The following is an 18,841-nucleotide window of genomic DNA, read 5'->3' on the forward strand; positions in this document are numbered from 1 at the left end:
CAAGTATCATGTATAACATGTCGGCCCCGCCAAATATAACGGGAAACTTCAATATCGTCTGTGTGGGGAGAAATGTTGGTGTCGGAGAATTTTATTCGTTTATGCGGGGTATCCGTTATCCGACTAAGCGGGGTTGACTGTATGTGTATGAACTGAGTAGAAAATGTGGAGTCTCCTAAACCCCTATGGAAGGGGCATATAGTTATATCTATGCACCTTGAATGCTAATAAACAATTGGCATGAGACCGAATACCGTTTGGACATCTGCAGAGCCAATTAATGGTGCTCACATCTCATTGGGCTTTATTAACCTACAAATAAACGCCAGGAGGTACCCTTTTCAATGCAACTCGGATTCATATCTAAACATGGACAAGACATTGCTTTTGGATACCTTTGCACCGGACACTTTGCGCTTATACTTACTGGCGGGCTGGACAAATACTTACCCGACATGCCCGGGCAGTCATTATTTTCAAGTAAGAACACCTGATAATTTTTGGCAATCCAACTACCAACTCCTATAATTATGAAATAACTCCTAAATAATTGTAAGAATTTCCAGCTAAGGCTTTACAAAGCAGTTGCTGTTGAATATATATGTAGTCAATTAATATATTTTATTTTCCATGCCCTCCCGCCCCCCAATATGTAACGGACTGGTGCCACACCTGCCCACACACAAGTCCTATTCCGAAACTTAAATCGCCCATGAGCGAAGGGGCATGTATTATTTTATGAAATGTTTTGGGGATTTGTCCAGCCTTATTAAACCGTACTATGAATGTATTGTAATTCGGTTCCTTCCGGCTGGACTGGGGTCACCTAAAGTGTGCATCGACAATAAATACAGTCGGCTCCACTTAAGTAGTCCCGCTTAATCGAATGTTGGTGTTCACACAACTATAAATACATATCAACCACTATGTACATAATCTTTTTATCGAATGAAGCATTCAAAAATTAAATAAAATATGTAAACAGTTGAAATGTGTGAAAAATCCGGAATTAGTGCTCTGTAAAAGTACATTTAATTATTTATTTTATTCTTGTTCTTTGTTTAGCCCATAGAGGACGCTAACTTTTCATATAAAAGGAGAAAATATCAAAAAATCTGCACAAACGACATAGCTTAATGTGCAGAAGAGTGTTGCTTAATGTGCAGTTGCTTAAGATGCAATGTCTTAAAATTATAAAAACTTACGCGAAGAAAAAATTCCTGTTTGTAAACCGATTGAAAGTTTTGAATGCAATAATAATAATAATACTCAAACTGGCATTGCCAAGGTAATGAAATTTCTCACAAGCTCGGGTATCCGGCATTCCGGCATTAATAATTCTTTTAAAAAATGGATGAAATTGAAGAAAATTTACGAAAGAAGGAAAACTTGATCAGAAAACGGAAGAGAAAATCTAATTGGAGACACAAAAATGTATCGATGAACCTCGCCATGACTAGAGGGAATCGCTCAAATATTTTGAAAACCCCAAAATATAAAAACATATAGCATGATAATTATAATTTAAAATTGAAATTTCATTTCTGTTGATTTTCTCTCTCAGCATTGGGCTAATTTGCTTTTTGAATTCATTCCCTCCTATATATATCACACTATATATTCTAGCTGCCTTTGACGCTGATATTGGTATGTTATTATAAATATATATTTCTTTTAAACTTGAAATTTGATATTTAATTCATTCTTCTGTGATATATTTCTCTGCTCGGATAATATGATAACTATACAGGGTAGATACTATCGATCTCCTAATAATTACACAATATCGCCTAATAATAATTCCTTGTGGTAAACTGGCATAGAAATGTGTTCTTCGTTTTGTGATCGGACAAATATTAAGGGAGTTATAACATTTTGAAATTTTGTAACGTGTCAGTTTTCTAATGGTGAGCTACGCGCCAAACATCCAAAAGAAAAAAAAATCCCTACGAGTGCGTTGCCGCTAATTGAAAATGAATATGAAGTATTCAATCCCGTTAGAAGCCAAAATCAGTTATTATCGTTCACGGTTGGCGTCTTTTTCCTCTTCGTGTAAGAGCATAGTTTCCCAATTCCTTTTTTGTTCCACCGCACCCTTAACCAGAAATTTTTTTCTCTCATCGCCCACCAACTCAAAAAAAGCCCATAGAATCCTATGTTATAACCATAACTTCTATATCCCCCCTCCCCGGATAATTCCACCGCCCACCAGGGGGCGATATTGCCTACTTTGGGAAACACTGGTGTAGAGTGACGTTAACCCTGTTATTAAGAGTTATCCTCCCTCCACTTGTATTGACGAATTTTTCGCCAGGTATATAAAGTATTAGCCAAACGAGATCTATTGAAAAAAAAAATTGTTCTCCCAAAATTAGCACTTTTTTTGCGAAACTGCGGTAATTTTCTTTCCTTCACTGTAAAGTCAAATCTGTTGACGGAAAAGGCAAGGAAAAAACTGGTTTGCCAGCTTTAGTTTTCTTTATTACTATCAGGGTTATATCATTACTATCAGTCTTAAAACGCCAAAATATACATTTGGTGCACGTTCTGGCAGAATTCGAAAGGGACGTCATCAATTTTTAATGCGTTACAACTCCATAATTATTGGTCAAATCAAAAAACTGTAAAACTGGCCAATCAGAACGAAAACAGTTTCCCACATTAGTTTTTCCCAAGGAATCACGTATGTAATTATTGGGCGGTCGATAGCATCCACCCTGTATATACAATATATATTTTTTTCAATATAAAACCTATACTACTACTACTTAATGACATATATACACCTCGTTCAAATTCCTCTGTGGAACTTCTAACGAATGTTGGAATGCATGTGCACTTGTAGTGAACCTGAAGCGAAGTTTGCTTCCGTGTAATACTTGAAATGTGTAGTGCCGCCATCTGCCATCAGTTTTTATAACTATGAGTGAAGTGTAATGGTTGTACGTTGTAGGCCTGTTACACTCTCTGGTGATACATTTTAACTAGGAGATCGACTCGCATTCGCTCCTCGCATTTGTAAACCACAGAAACCAACTTCACCCGACCACTATTGTGACGACGGTGGGGTTCGAACTCGGTTCCTCGCGATGCGAGTACATCAATATGACCACTGAACCACCACAGTAACTACGGTATGTATCTATTTGTTTTCCCCGAATATATAATCAGATTCCCCCACTTAATCGGATATTATTTTATCATTGATACCCGTTTAAGTGGAGCCGACTGTATCTCAGCATATTCAATCCCCATCTTTATCCAAAAGAATTGCTCTCTATCAATAAACATTTGTTACTCACTTTCCTTATTTCAGAGTTGTTTAGCAGTCATTTTTGGACACACTGTAAGGGGATGCATAAATAACAATAATCCATTCCAACATGATGCTATACGAGCGCGTGTCTTTCAAAAAAACCAGTAGGATCCCGATCAATCCATATATAACGTCGAGTGGAATTGTTATTGCGGTCAATCGAATGGACTGCATGAAGGTTTCAAGCTGTGACTCGATATCGGTTGACGGCGAACAAAGAACTATATACAAAAAAGTTATTGAAATAACATTTATCGTGAGTTTTGTACTGAAAAGAACGGAGGGAAACCAAAACAAAAACAAAATAATGATTTTGTGTCTCGACGGGAGGAGGTAAAATTCGGCATTCAATATCCGTTTTTATCATTCTTTCTTTTTAATACTTTCATGGTTCGGTTATTAGTTGGACTTGGCATAATGCCAAATGGCTGTAGAAAGTTCTGTAAATGATTATTATGTAAACGTCTCTTGTGGGGGCGAACGCACACACAAAAAAAAAGGCAATTCCTTAAATGGAAATTCCCAACGGGGAACCAATATGGCCGAAAGATTAGAAACTTATGAATGACACAAAGGGTCTCTCTCATGGCGTCATTGAAAACCAAATGAATACTTTTATGCTTTTTCTTCTCTCTTTCGTTTCAAATACTCTTTGTAGAGTTGTTTTTTCTATAATATTTACCGACTATTCATGTCAAAACTTTGAATAAAGCATTTCTGTTTATAAACAAAACAAATGATAACATTGGGAAATAATCGTTTTTGAACACTCATTAAGCCTCCCACCTCCCATGGACATTAGGCAAAAATTCTTTGGACGTTGAAACTACCGCTTGTTCATACTGAAATTTATTATCTGGACGACATACGCGAAAGAAAGATAAATAGGGAAAAGTTGAATGTTACATGTTAACATGCGAGTCTCGTCACCTGTTGTGATAAGAGGAACATCATCATTATTCTTCATGAAACAGCATATTAAGGGGTCGCACACCCTTTAACATGGAGGGAGAAAAACTATGCTCTAGTTAAAATATCATTAAAAGCACTATTTAACCATTGATTTATTAGAATTTTTTTTCACATATTTTTGAATAAATATGATTATCCTGTGCCAGTATAAAACTTTGCATAGCTCTAATACTAACGTTTTTAAAAATTTTCAAAAAAATGCATTGAAAACAGCTTGCGCACATGATAAAATGACGACATCAATGTAACCATACAATATTGAAACTAAACTGAAGAAAACGGTTCACTTTTCATAAAATGAACTGAAATATTTCAGATCCATACACATAAATATTCGGTTTATAATTAAAAAAACCATTTCTTTTTAATGTCTGAAAATTTAAATTTTAAATTAAATTTAAAATAATAATGAGTCAATGAAATATGAAATTTTTTTGTTCATTATGATGATGAACTGAACCGTTTTCTTCATTTGTTTCATTATCGTATGGTTACATTGATGTCATGTCATTTTATCATGCGCGCAAGCTGTATTTATAGTATTTTTTGAAAATTTTTAAATCATTTGGTATTAGACATGTAAAATTTTCTAACAAATCAATGGTTAAATTGTATTTTTAATTATATTTTAACTTTCCCCCCCAGTGGAAAGGGTATGTGATTCCTAATAAGACGGTAGGTAATACACAGAAGGTAAGAGCTTCTATTTTTCCCCATTCAATGTTGTGAGCCTGGGCATTGATATTGTGAGCGATATATTACATTATTCTCACGAAACTGACAAAGAACTCAAAGAAAAAAAAAACCTGCCAAATGCAAGTAACATTGCGAGTTACAGCTAAAGAAAGTTGTCAACGGGAGAGGAAATTGCAAAATACAGCAAAAAAATATTATCAAAGGCAAAGAAAGCTGCCAATTACAGAAAAAAATATCCAAATAAAGGCAAAGAAAGTTGACGATTACAGCCGAAAAGATTTTGCTATGTAATTTGTAAAAATGATTTTCAAAGGCAAAAGAGGTTGTCAATTACAGCTAAATATTTTTCAAACGCAAGTAAAGTAACCAATTACAGCCAAAAATATTTTCAATTGCAAAGAAAGGTGATAACTACCGCTAAAGTTACTGTAAAATCACCAATGGCGAAAAATATTGGCTCTTCCAAATCGCGGTGTAAAATAAAAATGCAATTCACTAAAAAAATTACAAATACAGTGTGCTACATATTTAATTCGTATTTAATTGTTATATATTTATAATTATTTATACAACATAATTTATAAGTTATGGATATAATCTTATTTATTAATTGCCAAGAATTCAACTAAGCCCCTTTGTAAATAGGAGAGAAAACATTCTATATGAAAAATTTGGGAAATTACGGGAATGCCTCGTAAAAAAGATACAGAATGTAACCGTGGATTTGTGTCTTCTCTATAATGTTCATTAACTATTCATGCGGAAGCTTTGCACATGAAGCATTTTTGTTTATAAACGAAACAAATGATAATAATAATAATGATAACATCGGGGAATAGTTGTTTTTGAACACTCATTAACCCCCCCACCCCCAGACGTCAGACAGAAATTTTTTCGACGTTGAAATTATCGCTTGTCCATCTGGAAATTTATTATCTACATAGGATACAAACTCAGAGCTGAATATTAACATGTTAACATGCGAGTCGCGTCACCTGTTGTGATAATTTCCCTTTGGTGGACGACAGGGTATGCATAATTGAGGAGAAGATCATCACACTATTCCTCATGAAACTGCATATTAATGAGACACGAGGTAACATTGTCTTTATTTATTTATTTTTTTATTTCATGTTAACCCTATTGCATATTTCATTAATCTGAGGAAACCGACAAAGAATTTCTCTCTTCTTGCATCAGGAGTAAGGCAGAGCCTAATTGGATCTTTACGTCTTCGCATCATGAATTCAAATGAGCGAAATAACATTGCATCGGTACGCAGCCGGAATTTTCGTAAATTTGACTGAATGACTTTCTGAATAACTGGACTGATCTACTCTGGCACCGGGTTGTTCTTCTAACCATTCGGCTTGTTTATCAGTTGTACTTGATGGAGGATCGTCTCCCCCAAAGCGAAAATTGGAATCTAATTAGTTTCCTCTCCTATGAAATTAGGATTTCAATTCCTACCGCGTGAAGGTGTCGTTCAATAGTCTTGCTTCGATGGTGTGGATTATTTCTGTGGCGCACTGTCCAGATTGTGTTACACTTGAATAACTAAATCGGGACCAAGCGAAGCCTCATTTTTCGAGCTCACCCCGTTTCTGGGCGAATTTTTGTGACAATGCTGATGATCTTATGAAAAGCGTTATTTACGAGTTCGATTTATATGCAACGGATTAATTTTGTGAATGGCAAGGACGCGAAGACCGTCTCGAATATACCATGCGATAAGAATACGAGCATGTATCATGCGTATAATCAGAGCCGTAACTAGCCATTCCTGTTCCTTGTGCAAGAATTTGCATTTAGATACCATCTGTGTCGTATTCTTGGGTCCAGAGTGGCCCCATTTAGGCCCCCCCCCCGTCTTCCAAGTGGGCCCTATGCGGGTGCACCTGTTACACCTGCCTAGTCACGGCACTGCGTATAATAAGTTCTTAACAGCTTTGTATGTAGCATTACTTGAAAAGTCTTTTTTTTTTGCACTTGCCATCTCGTACTCTGGAGTGTATTTTGAAAATCCATCGGATCAGCTCAAGATGCTGACACAAACTCATGAACTTTCCACGATTTCAAGCTCACGTAAGTTCTACCATCCAGGAATCATCACTGCTAGCGGATGAAATGCTTACAAAAAAAAAAAAACCACGTTTTCACGCCTTATATTTTCGTAATAAAACGAAAAACAACATTTATTATGTTCTATCCGACGTACCGTCAACTGAGGTGACTTTGCTTGATTTTAAAATTGAAATGGAAAAATTTCGTGACACTCGTTGATTAAAAGTCAAAATAAAATTTTTATGTTCGGTTCATGGTTTGTACATGTGATTTGTGTGCATTTTATTTTCATGGGTGACCCCGCCGCTCCTCCTTTTCATGAAAAGATGAAAATAATATAGGCAAAGTCACCTGACACATGAGGGACACTTCGAACACCACCTGATTTGTGTATATAACAGAGCTATTGGTGGATTTAAGACAATGTGACAAAAACGGGGTGCCAAGACGACAACATTCGAACTTCGGAGCGAACGAAGGAGAAAGAAAAGATCGACGGAAGCGGTGGTTTCACTGCAATGTGATTTAACTAACACAGAAAACAACTTGGCATATAGTTCAAAGCTCGAAACACATAGGGGCCTACTATCTTTAGGGGAAAAACGTTAAATCTAATATTAAAAGAGTTTAAAGAAAATCCGAAATCCGAAGGGAAGCATTCGAGTAAAGGCACTAAAAGTCACAGATTGAATGGTTCCCACACAGGTTTCATGAATCCGCGCGCCCTGGAAGTACTCGTGAATAAAGGGGCAAGCTACTTCCTGCGTATATATGTCCTTATAAAAGTGAATCTCGTGTTTAAAATAAACTTTTTTTTTCAAGCCATTGAATAGCTTCAATTCATATTTACGTTAAAAGATTTTATCCATTTATACCTTTTAAGTTGGTACTCTGATACACAAAATAACAATTAGAAAGTGGATGAAGTGGCCCGAATTTCTTATGGAACCTGGGATGACATTGCCCCCAAAAATAAAAATCTTCCGATAAGATGCAAAACTAAAACTCCAATCGCTTTACAATCTTCATTATATCTACTGATAATATGATAATAACTGGTGGGACTCACCTGGTTATGAAAAAGGCTGCACAAAAGTATTTAAGGTCTTAAATTCTCGAATTCGCGCAAAATCATCATCATCTTCACAGACGTCATAAATAACTCTACCAGTTGGAGAAGAGCATTGCCTTTATTTTTGGATTTTCTTTTCTTGTAAAATCAAGAACCCAAAACTTTTCATCAGCCATATTGAATGAAAACCTTTTGAAAATATTCAAAATACACTGAGGTGCTTCAGATGCTAACACAAAATCACCAACTACTCACGAGAGTCAGCCATACTTAAAAGAAATTCACTTTCAAATTACTAACTCAGTAACATAATATTTACCCTCTTCATTTAAAAAAAAACATTCACACAAAATGTAAATAGTATTTGGATTCATGCATGATTCATGCGTCATTTCCTGGATGTCTCCTTGGACCTAGATGAATCTTGAATTTCGAAGTAGAGAATAAATGTCGAGAATAGGCAGTGAATAAATGAAGAAATGTGAACAACATGTCTTTAGGATTCTTCTCGATACTCAAGGTATTACGAGAAGAAGTGGCTCAAAAAAATTTGAACGAATAAATAACTGAAAGCATACAAAGCCGTATAAGTAAGAAGGCGAAATCAAATCTAAACATCGTCTTTGGATGTTTGCCATTAAGCTCCAATGAAATAAGGATTACCATCCATCAAAAAGATACAAATCAGAGGACCGCTTTGTTTGGCAACGATTAAAATTTAACGCAAATGGAAGAAAACTCTTCAATTGACAACGAAAAAATATCAAAAATTCATTCGGGCCTTCCTCTCATGAATTCAAACAAATAGTAAACGGTACATGGGGAAAAATAAGGATAAAATAAAAAAGAAAGCGAGACTTTTCTCTCTTTCCGATAAATATATAATGGAGGACTTTCCTTCCAGTGGTGTGTATTCGAAAGGAACAATTTTACGAGGAAAATTCCTTGCAAGGGAAATGAAAAGAGAGAGGCAGTGGAAGTAGTAGAAAATGAATTTGGATAACAAGTTTTGGAGCATTTGTGTCTAAGGTTTTATATTTTTTGGCAGAAGTTGAACGTCAGTTTCGATGTTATCGGAGAACATCTTGTGACCTGCGAGGAAAATGGTTCCTAAAAACACACGGAAATGAAACGTAAAGAAACTGTCGAGAACAATTCCAAGTGATGAGGAAACATTACAGAATAATCACTTCCGATTTTTACCCTTTTCTCAAGAGAATTTCTTTATTCTTCCGAATTGACTGGACGTTAAAAACCATTACAGTTGTTTCGGGAAGTGGTTGAAAATGGCGTGAGCACTTGCTCATTGAGATTTACGACGACCTAACTCTAGATTAAGGTATAATATGGGCCTGGGCTTATATCTAAGTTTTCTTCGCATCGTTATTGGAATAAAACCTCTTCAGCTCATAGGGCTGTGGAAGCCGTTCTGCCAGTTCGAATGATAACGATAATAAATTGGACTAACAGTCAGTTTAATAGCTAACTATTTAATAACTAACAAATAGTAAAAAAATCCCCCCCCAATATATATATATATACACCGGGTGATTACGTAATTCCTCTTACCGCATTTTCTTGACGAGCCATCGATCCTATATAGAGGCATATTCCCAAATACAAACAGTATGTAAAAAACGTTTGGACCTCTTGGAACGTCATTCATATTGTTCGTATTACAAGGGGTCGCGTAGTTATGGAAATACAGTAGAATCTGGACTCTCCGGCCTAACGTGGCGGAAAATTGTGCCGGGTAACAGAAGAGCCGGATAGGCCAAAAGTCTACAAATGATCAGTTCATAGCATACCCCCATCTATAGTATCAAAAGCAGCCCTTTTTCTCATTCCAAAATCCAATCTTATTCATATTTTTTGACCTCTGAGCATAAGCGAGTGCTTTATAAATGTTATGTACTGTACGTTTTACAGATTTATTATAGGAAAAAGAGAAGTCCAAGAACAAATATGTTGTAACTTATTTAAGATAAATTTTATGTAAGAAATAATGTCTCCTGCAATTATGTATAGTTGCAGGAGACCTAAAATCATGTACACTGTATTGTATGGAAACATACACTTCTCACTCTTTAAGTGGAATTGACTCATTTAAGCAGTTGCCAGATACATTTATATTGTAATGCATGTATAGTGCTGCCATCTTCCACCAATTTTTCAAACTATGAATGAAGTGTAATACTTGAACAATAGTGCCGTTGTTGTGCTCTCTGTTGTTCAGACTTTTTAACGGGGAGATCGGTTCTCACATTCACTCCCTTAAAGTTAGAAACCATAGAGAACCAACTACAGCCGACCATCACAGACGGTGGGGTTCGAACCCGGCTCCTCGTGATGCCCAGTGTAACCCCGATTATGTTTTTTTCTTTGTCATTAGTGCTGTCTTGGTGCTTAGTGCTCCGGGCGTCCCATCGCTCTTCCACCATAACCCAAACCCTCTGGGTGACCAGCTTATATCCCCTATAGGGACGGGTCCTCGTGATGCGAGTCCGTCACTATGACCACTCAAACAACACACACAGTGGCTCATTTTTTTACATAGAATTATAATTACTTTTCAACTAGGCTGAATAGTATATAGAGGCGGGTTGGTCGCGATCTGTATAATCTACTGTATGAATACTAGCTTTTTATACGGAGACACCCTGCCGTCACAAACGCAACTAGAAAGCTAATCGCAATTATTAAATGCAGAATTAGAAAAATATTCAGCTTTCCCAAGTACAAAATTTGCAGAAATATTTGAATTCAAAAATCGGAAAAAAAATTAGGAAAGGATAAACATAAATCAACAGACAATAATCTTTCCCCCCCCCCCGTTTTTTTATGCCGTTCTTTCGCAACTTTTCTTAATACTCCATGTTTTTGAAGTGTGATGTTCGCTGAGATATTTAAATTCCAAAATTTCTCAAAATGGTGGGAAGAACAGCATATTAAGAGTAGAATGGGTTTATACCCGTTAGTTTATGCGGGTTTTTCCTTAATTTTCAGTGATCTTCGATTTCAAATATCTCAGTGAGTACCTTTTTGCACTTAGTAACGTGGAAGTGGTTTTTGTTGGGCTCAGGAGAGACAAGGCAACAACTTCTTAATTGGACTTCTGAGGACAGGGTTGTCCGAATAAAAAGTTAATTCTTTTATTTTGATAAATATACAACGTCTTGCAATATCAATGACGTGTCTGAGGTCTACACGTTATTTGGATACTTTGTCCCCCAATTGGAAGTAGGCTTCTTAGGATCAACGGTTCGCGAATAATTCTAGGATAGTGGAGCTTTCCTATGCGACCTGCACATCGAAATGATGAGGACGTTTCAGTCTCTTGCGAAAATTCTAAAATACAACTCTCCATTGGTACAAACACGCTATTTCCAATGAGCTAATTAGCCTCGTAATTAATTATGTGCAATGAGAAAACTGAAGTCTCGCAGCCAAAAACGGGAAAAATAATTGGCAACAGTTTTAATGGAAATGTCCGGAAATAAATGAGCTCGAGTTTATCCGATTCGAATTTTGTTATTGGTGATAAAATGAAGTTTTCTGTGCGCGCATTAATCGTCGTTTTGTTTACAGTGTGGTCATAATTCTTCCTGGTGATTAATGAAGACCATTATTCCGAGCTGAATCAGCGAGATGTTAATTAATGTCGCGCGATTGCCGGATCGCGTTTGTTCGGCTGAAAAAGTCTATTTTGTGTACTTAAAGAGATATAGAGTCGCTCATAAATAACACTCTCCTAGTTGGAAATTAAATAACTCTTTGCTTGATGTAATCACAAATGAAAAACAACGATAAAAGGGAAAGCACGGAAAAATACGAAATTCCTAACGCAGTTCGACACACTATGGATGAGGTCCTCAGTGGATAAATATAACTACCATATCGCTGACCGGGGATTGCACTTAAATTCGTTACAGAATCTTGACTCCCAAGTGCTCAGTCGTCGTAGACACAATGAAGCTGAGCATCTGTATGTAAATCTGAGGCATTGTTGTGATGGTTAATTGCGAAATGGAGCTATTTAATTGGTCTATTTGAATTTTCTTACTATTTCCGCATGATTGGTGGTCCAGATACTTGAGTCTTAGGCCCGTTACGAGCGGGAATTGTAAGAGTATACGGAAAGACCAATCAAATAGCTCCATTTCGAAGGCAACCAATCTCAACTCTGTATTAGACTTACATGCAACCGTTGACTTCATTCTGATCACAACGTTTGAATTGAGCAGACGTATATTTACTTCTTCTGAGCGGTCCAAGTGGGATCCCCGGATTGCGTGCGAAAGTTTTTATATTTATTCTCTGAAGACCGCATCCATATTGTGTCGAAATGAATTAGGAAATTCGCATATTCCAGTGTATTCGCCATTATCGTTGTTATCTATTTGTGATTGTAAATTAATGTCTGTTCTCTTGTTTTTATTTTGTAGTTTTTTTGTAATTTTTGTTTTTTCCCCGATTATCCAGCAAACAGACCTGGAACAGGACATGGGTGTCCAGTTACAGTGCGGCGCCCCACATGGTCAAGTGGCCACTCAAACGACATCGACGACATCGTCAGCGACCACGGCTGGTGTGACGGTGACGGAATCCACGAAGGGAACTCAACCGAAGAGGTTGCACGTCAGCAACATACCTTTCCGCTTCAGGGATCCAGATCTGAGGCAATTATTCGGCGTGAGTAACAAACGCTCCACCAATGAAATTCAGCTCTTAAAGGAACTCTTTCCTTATATCGTCATCATTTTCTTTTTCTTTTTGTCTGTCTTCTTAATTTGTGGGGGGGGGGGGGGGGTTCCGGCGGCTTTTTCCCGATCGTTCAAGACTTGTTATATATCAAGAGAAGGTTGTATTTGTAACTCAATGATGCTCATTTGGCTGGAATCATCAAATCAACTTAGAGAAGTCTCTTCGAGATCAAGATAATTTTGTTGCCGTTCCGCTTTTTTGTTGACTCCACAGTAGCGGACCAATCGATTCGTTCGGAACTAATGAAAGAATGTAATCGCTACAACTGAGACATGCTTCAAACTACAGAAAATTTATGGTTCTGAAAAAGCATATGTGCGTATATTTCGAGTAAATAATCTGTACGATAAAACCTAAAAAAAGTACAGGGTGATCAAAAAGTCCGTAGAAACTTTAAAAATTCATAAAAAACGGAGAAATAACCGAAATAAAAAAGGTTTGCAGGGTTAGTATCTCTAGGTCACGGGAACCTTTTTTTAAGATATAAAAAAACTCCAAAACAGCCGATAGGTGGCACTGACACACACAAGTCAACGGAAAGATACGCAAATAACGAACAGAATGCCTTCAAATCGTTTATTACAGCAGTATGTGGTCCACATGACCACCACCATAGGTTCAAGTAAAACAACTTCACCGACAAAGCTTAAGCCTTCGCACTCAGCATCCTTGTTCACATACACGGTTAATAACGGTGAACTGGTTGAGGATTAGGAGCGCGTAAGTTCTTATAACCGTCTCATTTGCTTATTCACATACACGGTTAACAACGGTGAACTGGTTGTGGATTAGTATATTTGCATATTTCCACCGAAGTCGCTCGTACCAGCGCCACCTATCGACTGTTTTTCAAATTATTTTTCCCTGTTTTAAAAAAATTCCCGTGACCTAACGGTTAACCCTGCAAATCGTTTTTTATTTCGGTTATTTTTCCGGTTTTTATTCATTTTTAAAGTTTTTACGGACTTTTTGTCCATCTTGTACCTATAAAGGATAGTAGAGTCATCATCCATCTTTGGGCAATGAACCGGCTCCAAGCCACGTCTCGGAAATCAATAAAAAAAAGTAGCAGAATAGAGGAACAGGGATTGGCTATAGCGATAATATTGACGGGACACCTTTGTTCACGGATGGAAGAGGAGTCAGACCTGATATTGAAAGAATCACAAAAGAAGAAACAACGATAAAGGCAAATACAAAGAAAATTCTGAATGCATTTCAACAAGCTATGGGTGTCGTCTCTTAGGATAAAACATTGCGCTGACCGAGGCTCCCACTTCGGTTGGTTACCAAATCTCTACTCTCGGTATCATTATTAAACTATCGGTGATATCATTACTCGGTATCATTATTCATTTCAAACGGAGTTTCAAATAAGTAATTAATTATATTTCTTAGACGTATTAATAAGAAAACAAAAGTCACATTTACAAACCTTCGTCTATCGTAAACTATTTCTCGGTCTCACTACCACCCCATTTCGATCTCCCATTTGTCATCCCAATTAACTGTCGGTGCTTCGTACATATGTATAGCGAGAGCATTTAATATCTGCTCAGATCGGAACACATTAGACAGTGAACTTGTAGCAATTGCTAAAGACAGAGAGTCCAACACCAAGATCGTCGATGATATGAGTTGAAAATTCATGAAACCAGTACGAGAGACAGGAACTACGTTAAAAAACATTACAGAGAGGATACTCAAAGAAAGTGCGGCAAGATGGAATACCTAGTACTTTTGGGTACTCATAGTGCTTTTTATCGGCTAACGTCGGTTAAGCAATTTGTTTTTTCTTAGAAAAAGTGAGTTTTTTCACCCAGTTTATCTTCCTATTGATAAGAAGGCACTCTCGGATCGTAAGATGCGAATCCAAATAATCTTTCCTCCATTTTTTTTTAACAAACAGTTAACCAACAAATTTTCTTCCTCTAACGCAAAAGCCAGTTTTTTAATAGGCATAGTGTGCAAGGAGTTCCCTCGCTACATTTGCGGTGGAACTTTGGTCGCTGTCCAACAGTTTAGACACCGTTACAATAATAGGCTTCTGCGGGTAGTTATACATGATGCGGATGACTATTATATACAGACAATTCAAATATTCAAAAAATTTTGCATACTTAGGATCCCTCTGTAACGGGTTCCCTTGCTATGTTTGAGAAAAAATATAATTAATTGCGCGTCATTTTTTGGATACAGATACAAATAGAACCATTTGAAAACAATTTAAGCATGAGGTGGAGTTCAAAACATACAGGCTATTCAAGTACAAAAAATTGTACCTGCTTGGGTTACCTGTAGAGTACCTTTATATTTGCGGAGTAAAAATTAAGTGTTTGTGTGACATATTTGGATGCTGTTACCGGTAAATACGAAGACAAACGGGATAGAGATATACAAACTACGAAGTTCAAAATGTATGGACTGTTCGAATACACAAAGCTACGCACGCCTGCAGTTCTTCTGCAAGGGGATTTCCCTTGCTGCATTTGCGGAGGAACTCTGATCGAAGTTTAGGCACGGTTACAAAAATAGGCCTCTGCGGAAATTTATACATGATGCGGATGCCTATTATGTACAGGCAATTGAAAGACTCAAAATTTTACATACCCGTGGTTCATCCGCAAGTTCCCTTGCTATGTTTACGGAAAATTACAATTATTTGTGTGACATTTTTGGATACGGAGCCATACGATGTCATGACCTAGGCGTCGTGCCTTCTTTAGCAACATTATGTCAAAGTGTGATTAAATCTTTTCATTACCCAATGCTAAGATGAAAAAAAAGCAATGACCATCGAAGAATCGCCACAGGTTTTATCTCGAACCTCTTGATCTTAACATGCATCGTGTTTTTGTTGGGAGGCATGAACATTTTAAACCAAATTTTATTGAATAATTGAAAAAAAAAAGGTTGTTGCATTACGAAAAAACATTTCACTTGATGAATTCGGTAATATTCTTGTTCTTTTGTTGTGGGCTGCGAAATATAAAAAATGTACTTCTAGTACATAAATTGAATTAAGGCATAATAATTTCTATTTTCAGCAATATGGGCCGATACTTGACGTAGAGATAATTTTCAACGAAAGAGGATCAAAGGTAAGTATTAAAACGGCTAAAAATCTATTATTTGCTATAGAGCACCCTATCTTCATCCTTTCTAGCAATTTCGCATTTTATGTTTTCATCCCATAATGTTAATTTATTTCCACTTGTAAAATTCCATCTTGTGTAAATTGAAACTAATTTTTACCATAATCTGAATTCAACAAAAAAAAAATGTAATACCTCACTATAAAATACTGGATCTTACACAAGCAAAATCAGTCGAATGAATTGATTAAAATCTATTAAAATTCGTGTTGTAGTGGTTCCTTTAAGCTTTCAAAATTTGCACTCGCCACCGCATATAATGTGCATTCAAAACGGTAGTCCTTGATAAGAGGCAAAAACGTATTAATTACAGAATAGATTTGAAGCTTAGCAAGATCTTGTGCCTCCCCGAAAGAAAATTTTGTTCTACTCATTTAGGCTCGCCTCACAGTTTGAAATTGCATAACCTTGATAAATCAAATACTGTAACAAGCTGTTTCACCAAAAGTGTTCTAAAGGAATTTTAGAACACTTTTTAGAACTTTTACGGCTGATTTTAAAATTCGAGAAATACAAGGAAACAGGGTCAAAAAAAGGAAAATTTTTTATGAAAATTGTTGATAAATGATTGTGAGGTGAATTACAGAAATTTTTGCGGTTCTCGATCAAAAAGTTGTCAGTGTGAATTTTAGCGACTTTTTTGTTTCACCGAAAAAAAAAAATCACCACTTAATAATATCAGAAAATTTTCACAGAATGTGAAATTATTGATTTTTTTTTTTTCGAGGTTCTGAATTGTTTTCCGAATCTCATTTTTGACACTTGATTGTTTTAGTAAGTAAAAAAGTAGCAAGAAAAAAAAAAAAAAACAGAATTTCAATCAGAGAACTTATATAATTTACCCTCAGAGAATTTTTCCTCATTCAGTTGTGAATCTCGGTACAATAGTAGGAGGGAGGCACAAATTTTGATAATTACTACTATTTAGATTAAGGGCCGTATATATGGAAATTTTATTCTAATAGCCGATACATAACCAGATTTTATCTTCGATTGAAATAAATTATTCATGTTTATGTGTGAGTAATCTGTAACTTTTGAAGTAATCATATCTCATCATGAAATTTAAAATGTATGAACTTATTATTGAATGTGTCTGCGTTAAATGACATACTATCAGTCGGTGTATGCGTCACAAAGTTAGTTGTATAGGCAGTGTTTATAAAATGTTTATTGTGCACGCTACGTAGTGTTCAAGTATGCTCTCGCATGGTTCAAATTATTCATTATCTTAGTGAAAATGATCACTTTTATCATCACTGGCTCAATTTTTTTCCCTCTTCAAGGATCGGGTTTACGTTCACACTGATCCCAAACCTTTAAACGGCATAACAAAAATCTAAACCGCATGTAAAATGCTATTCCTTTTTACATGAAGGAATAGTTTTTTTCCGATTTTCAGTGGGTGCAAAGTATGGGGGAGGAGGGATACGAAAATGCGTTCCATTGAGAAACCAGCTCTAAACAATATCGGGGGTTGTACATGCTAAAATAAAAAACACTTTCAAGAAGGCGAGATATCTCGCCAATGTGAAGGTGTCAAGGTGATGGTTAAGATGACACGACATCCATTAAGCTCTGTAATCTCACTGGTGGATCATTGTGAACGTGTGTCGATTCATTTTTCCACCACTTTTTCCATATTTTTCTCTATTTTTTCTTCTATTTTTTTCTTTCTCTTGCATGCAGGGTTTTGGTTTCGTAACGTTCGCAAATAGTTTGGATGCAGATCGTGCACGTGAGCAACTCAACGGCACAGTTGTAGAAGGACGCAAAATAGAGGTGCATGTTCAATATTGTATTTTTTTTAATTTTTTTATCATGTTTTAATTTTTCTTTTTTCCAAACTCCTTTTAGAATATTTCATAAATGTATGTTATTCATGTTATATAGCATATTTTTAGTCATTTCTAGTAGAAAATAAATTGTGTGCTTTTTAAACGAAATACACGAATACATACAAAATAGTTTTTGGTTGACTTCATCTTCACGACAGGAGGAAACGTCTCATAATCGTGGACGGAGACGCATTTTGTGCTTCCCATTCGTTACAGAAAAGTGAATCGTTTAGGAAATGGCAACTTAAAATCACTCATTAAATCGCTCGCCATATGATGTCGAGAAATTCAAATACATAGATGTACCTGTAACATTCTACGAGGTGTCTTGTAACTGCTTATCTCATTAACCGTCCGTCGTAGCGGTATAATTTCAATTTAAAAAATGCTCACAGGGCGTTCAAAAACTACCCTGTACCAGTTTTGCGATATGATACAGTTGCGTTCATGATACAGTGTATCACAAAATAAAAAAAATCTAAATTATTAAACGATCCCCCTGTGCTCTAAGTTCCAATTAGAAAGCTGTTGCCCTGTCTCTCCTTTGGTCAACAAAAAATGTTCCTAAGTGCAATATTTGCTGAGATGTTCAAATTCAAAACGGATAAAAGTTGAGAAAGGATATATGAAAGCATAAATGAGTAAATGAGAGAAAAGGAACGTGTGTGTGGGTTTTCCTTTAATTTTTTCTGCTCTTTGATAACTTTTCTCCGATTTCCGAATCGAAATATCTTAGTAAATATTCAATTTAGAAACATGGAATTTTTTTTGCTGGCCTTAAGGGATACAGGCCAACAACTTTCTAAATGGAAATCAGAGAACAAGGAGACGTTATAAAATTTAGATTTTCATTTTTATTTTGTGGCACACTGTATTTTCACTTTCAAAACTAGCATGGGCTAATTTTTGAAGGCATTTTGAACAGTTTTTAAATTGGAGTCGTACCTCTACGATGGATGGTTGA

The 18,841-nt window shown here is 36.2% G+C and overlaps 1 protein-coding gene across 1 annotated transcript in view; it reads left to right on the forward strand.

Moving 5' to 3' along the window:
• Positions 1-18,841, forward strand: part of LOC149090239 (RNA binding protein fox-1 homolog 1-like) — a 158,562-nt gene that overhangs the window by 109,791 nt on the left and 29,930 nt on the right. Inside the window, exons 4-7 of the mRNA XM_089245298.1 lie at positions 1,627-1,647; positions 12,603-12,812; positions 15,932-15,985; positions 17,729-17,821. Of these exons, the coding sequence (XP_089101424.1) occupies positions 1,627-1,647; positions 12,603-12,812; positions 15,932-15,985; positions 17,729-17,821 (378 nt within the window). The remainder of the gene's footprint in view (positions 1-1,626; positions 1,648-12,602; positions 12,813-15,931; positions 15,986-17,728; positions 17,822-18,841) is intronic.

This window comes from Pholcus phalangioides, unplaced genomic scaffold (assembly GCF_987345545.1).
Source record: "Pholcus phalangioides strain wild (caught in Gottingen) unplaced genomic scaffold, Ppha-v1.0 ptg000001l_1, whole genome shotgun sequence".
NCBI classification, from domain to species: Eukaryota; Metazoa; Arthropoda; class Arachnida; order Araneae; family Pholcidae; genus Pholcus; species Pholcus phalangioides.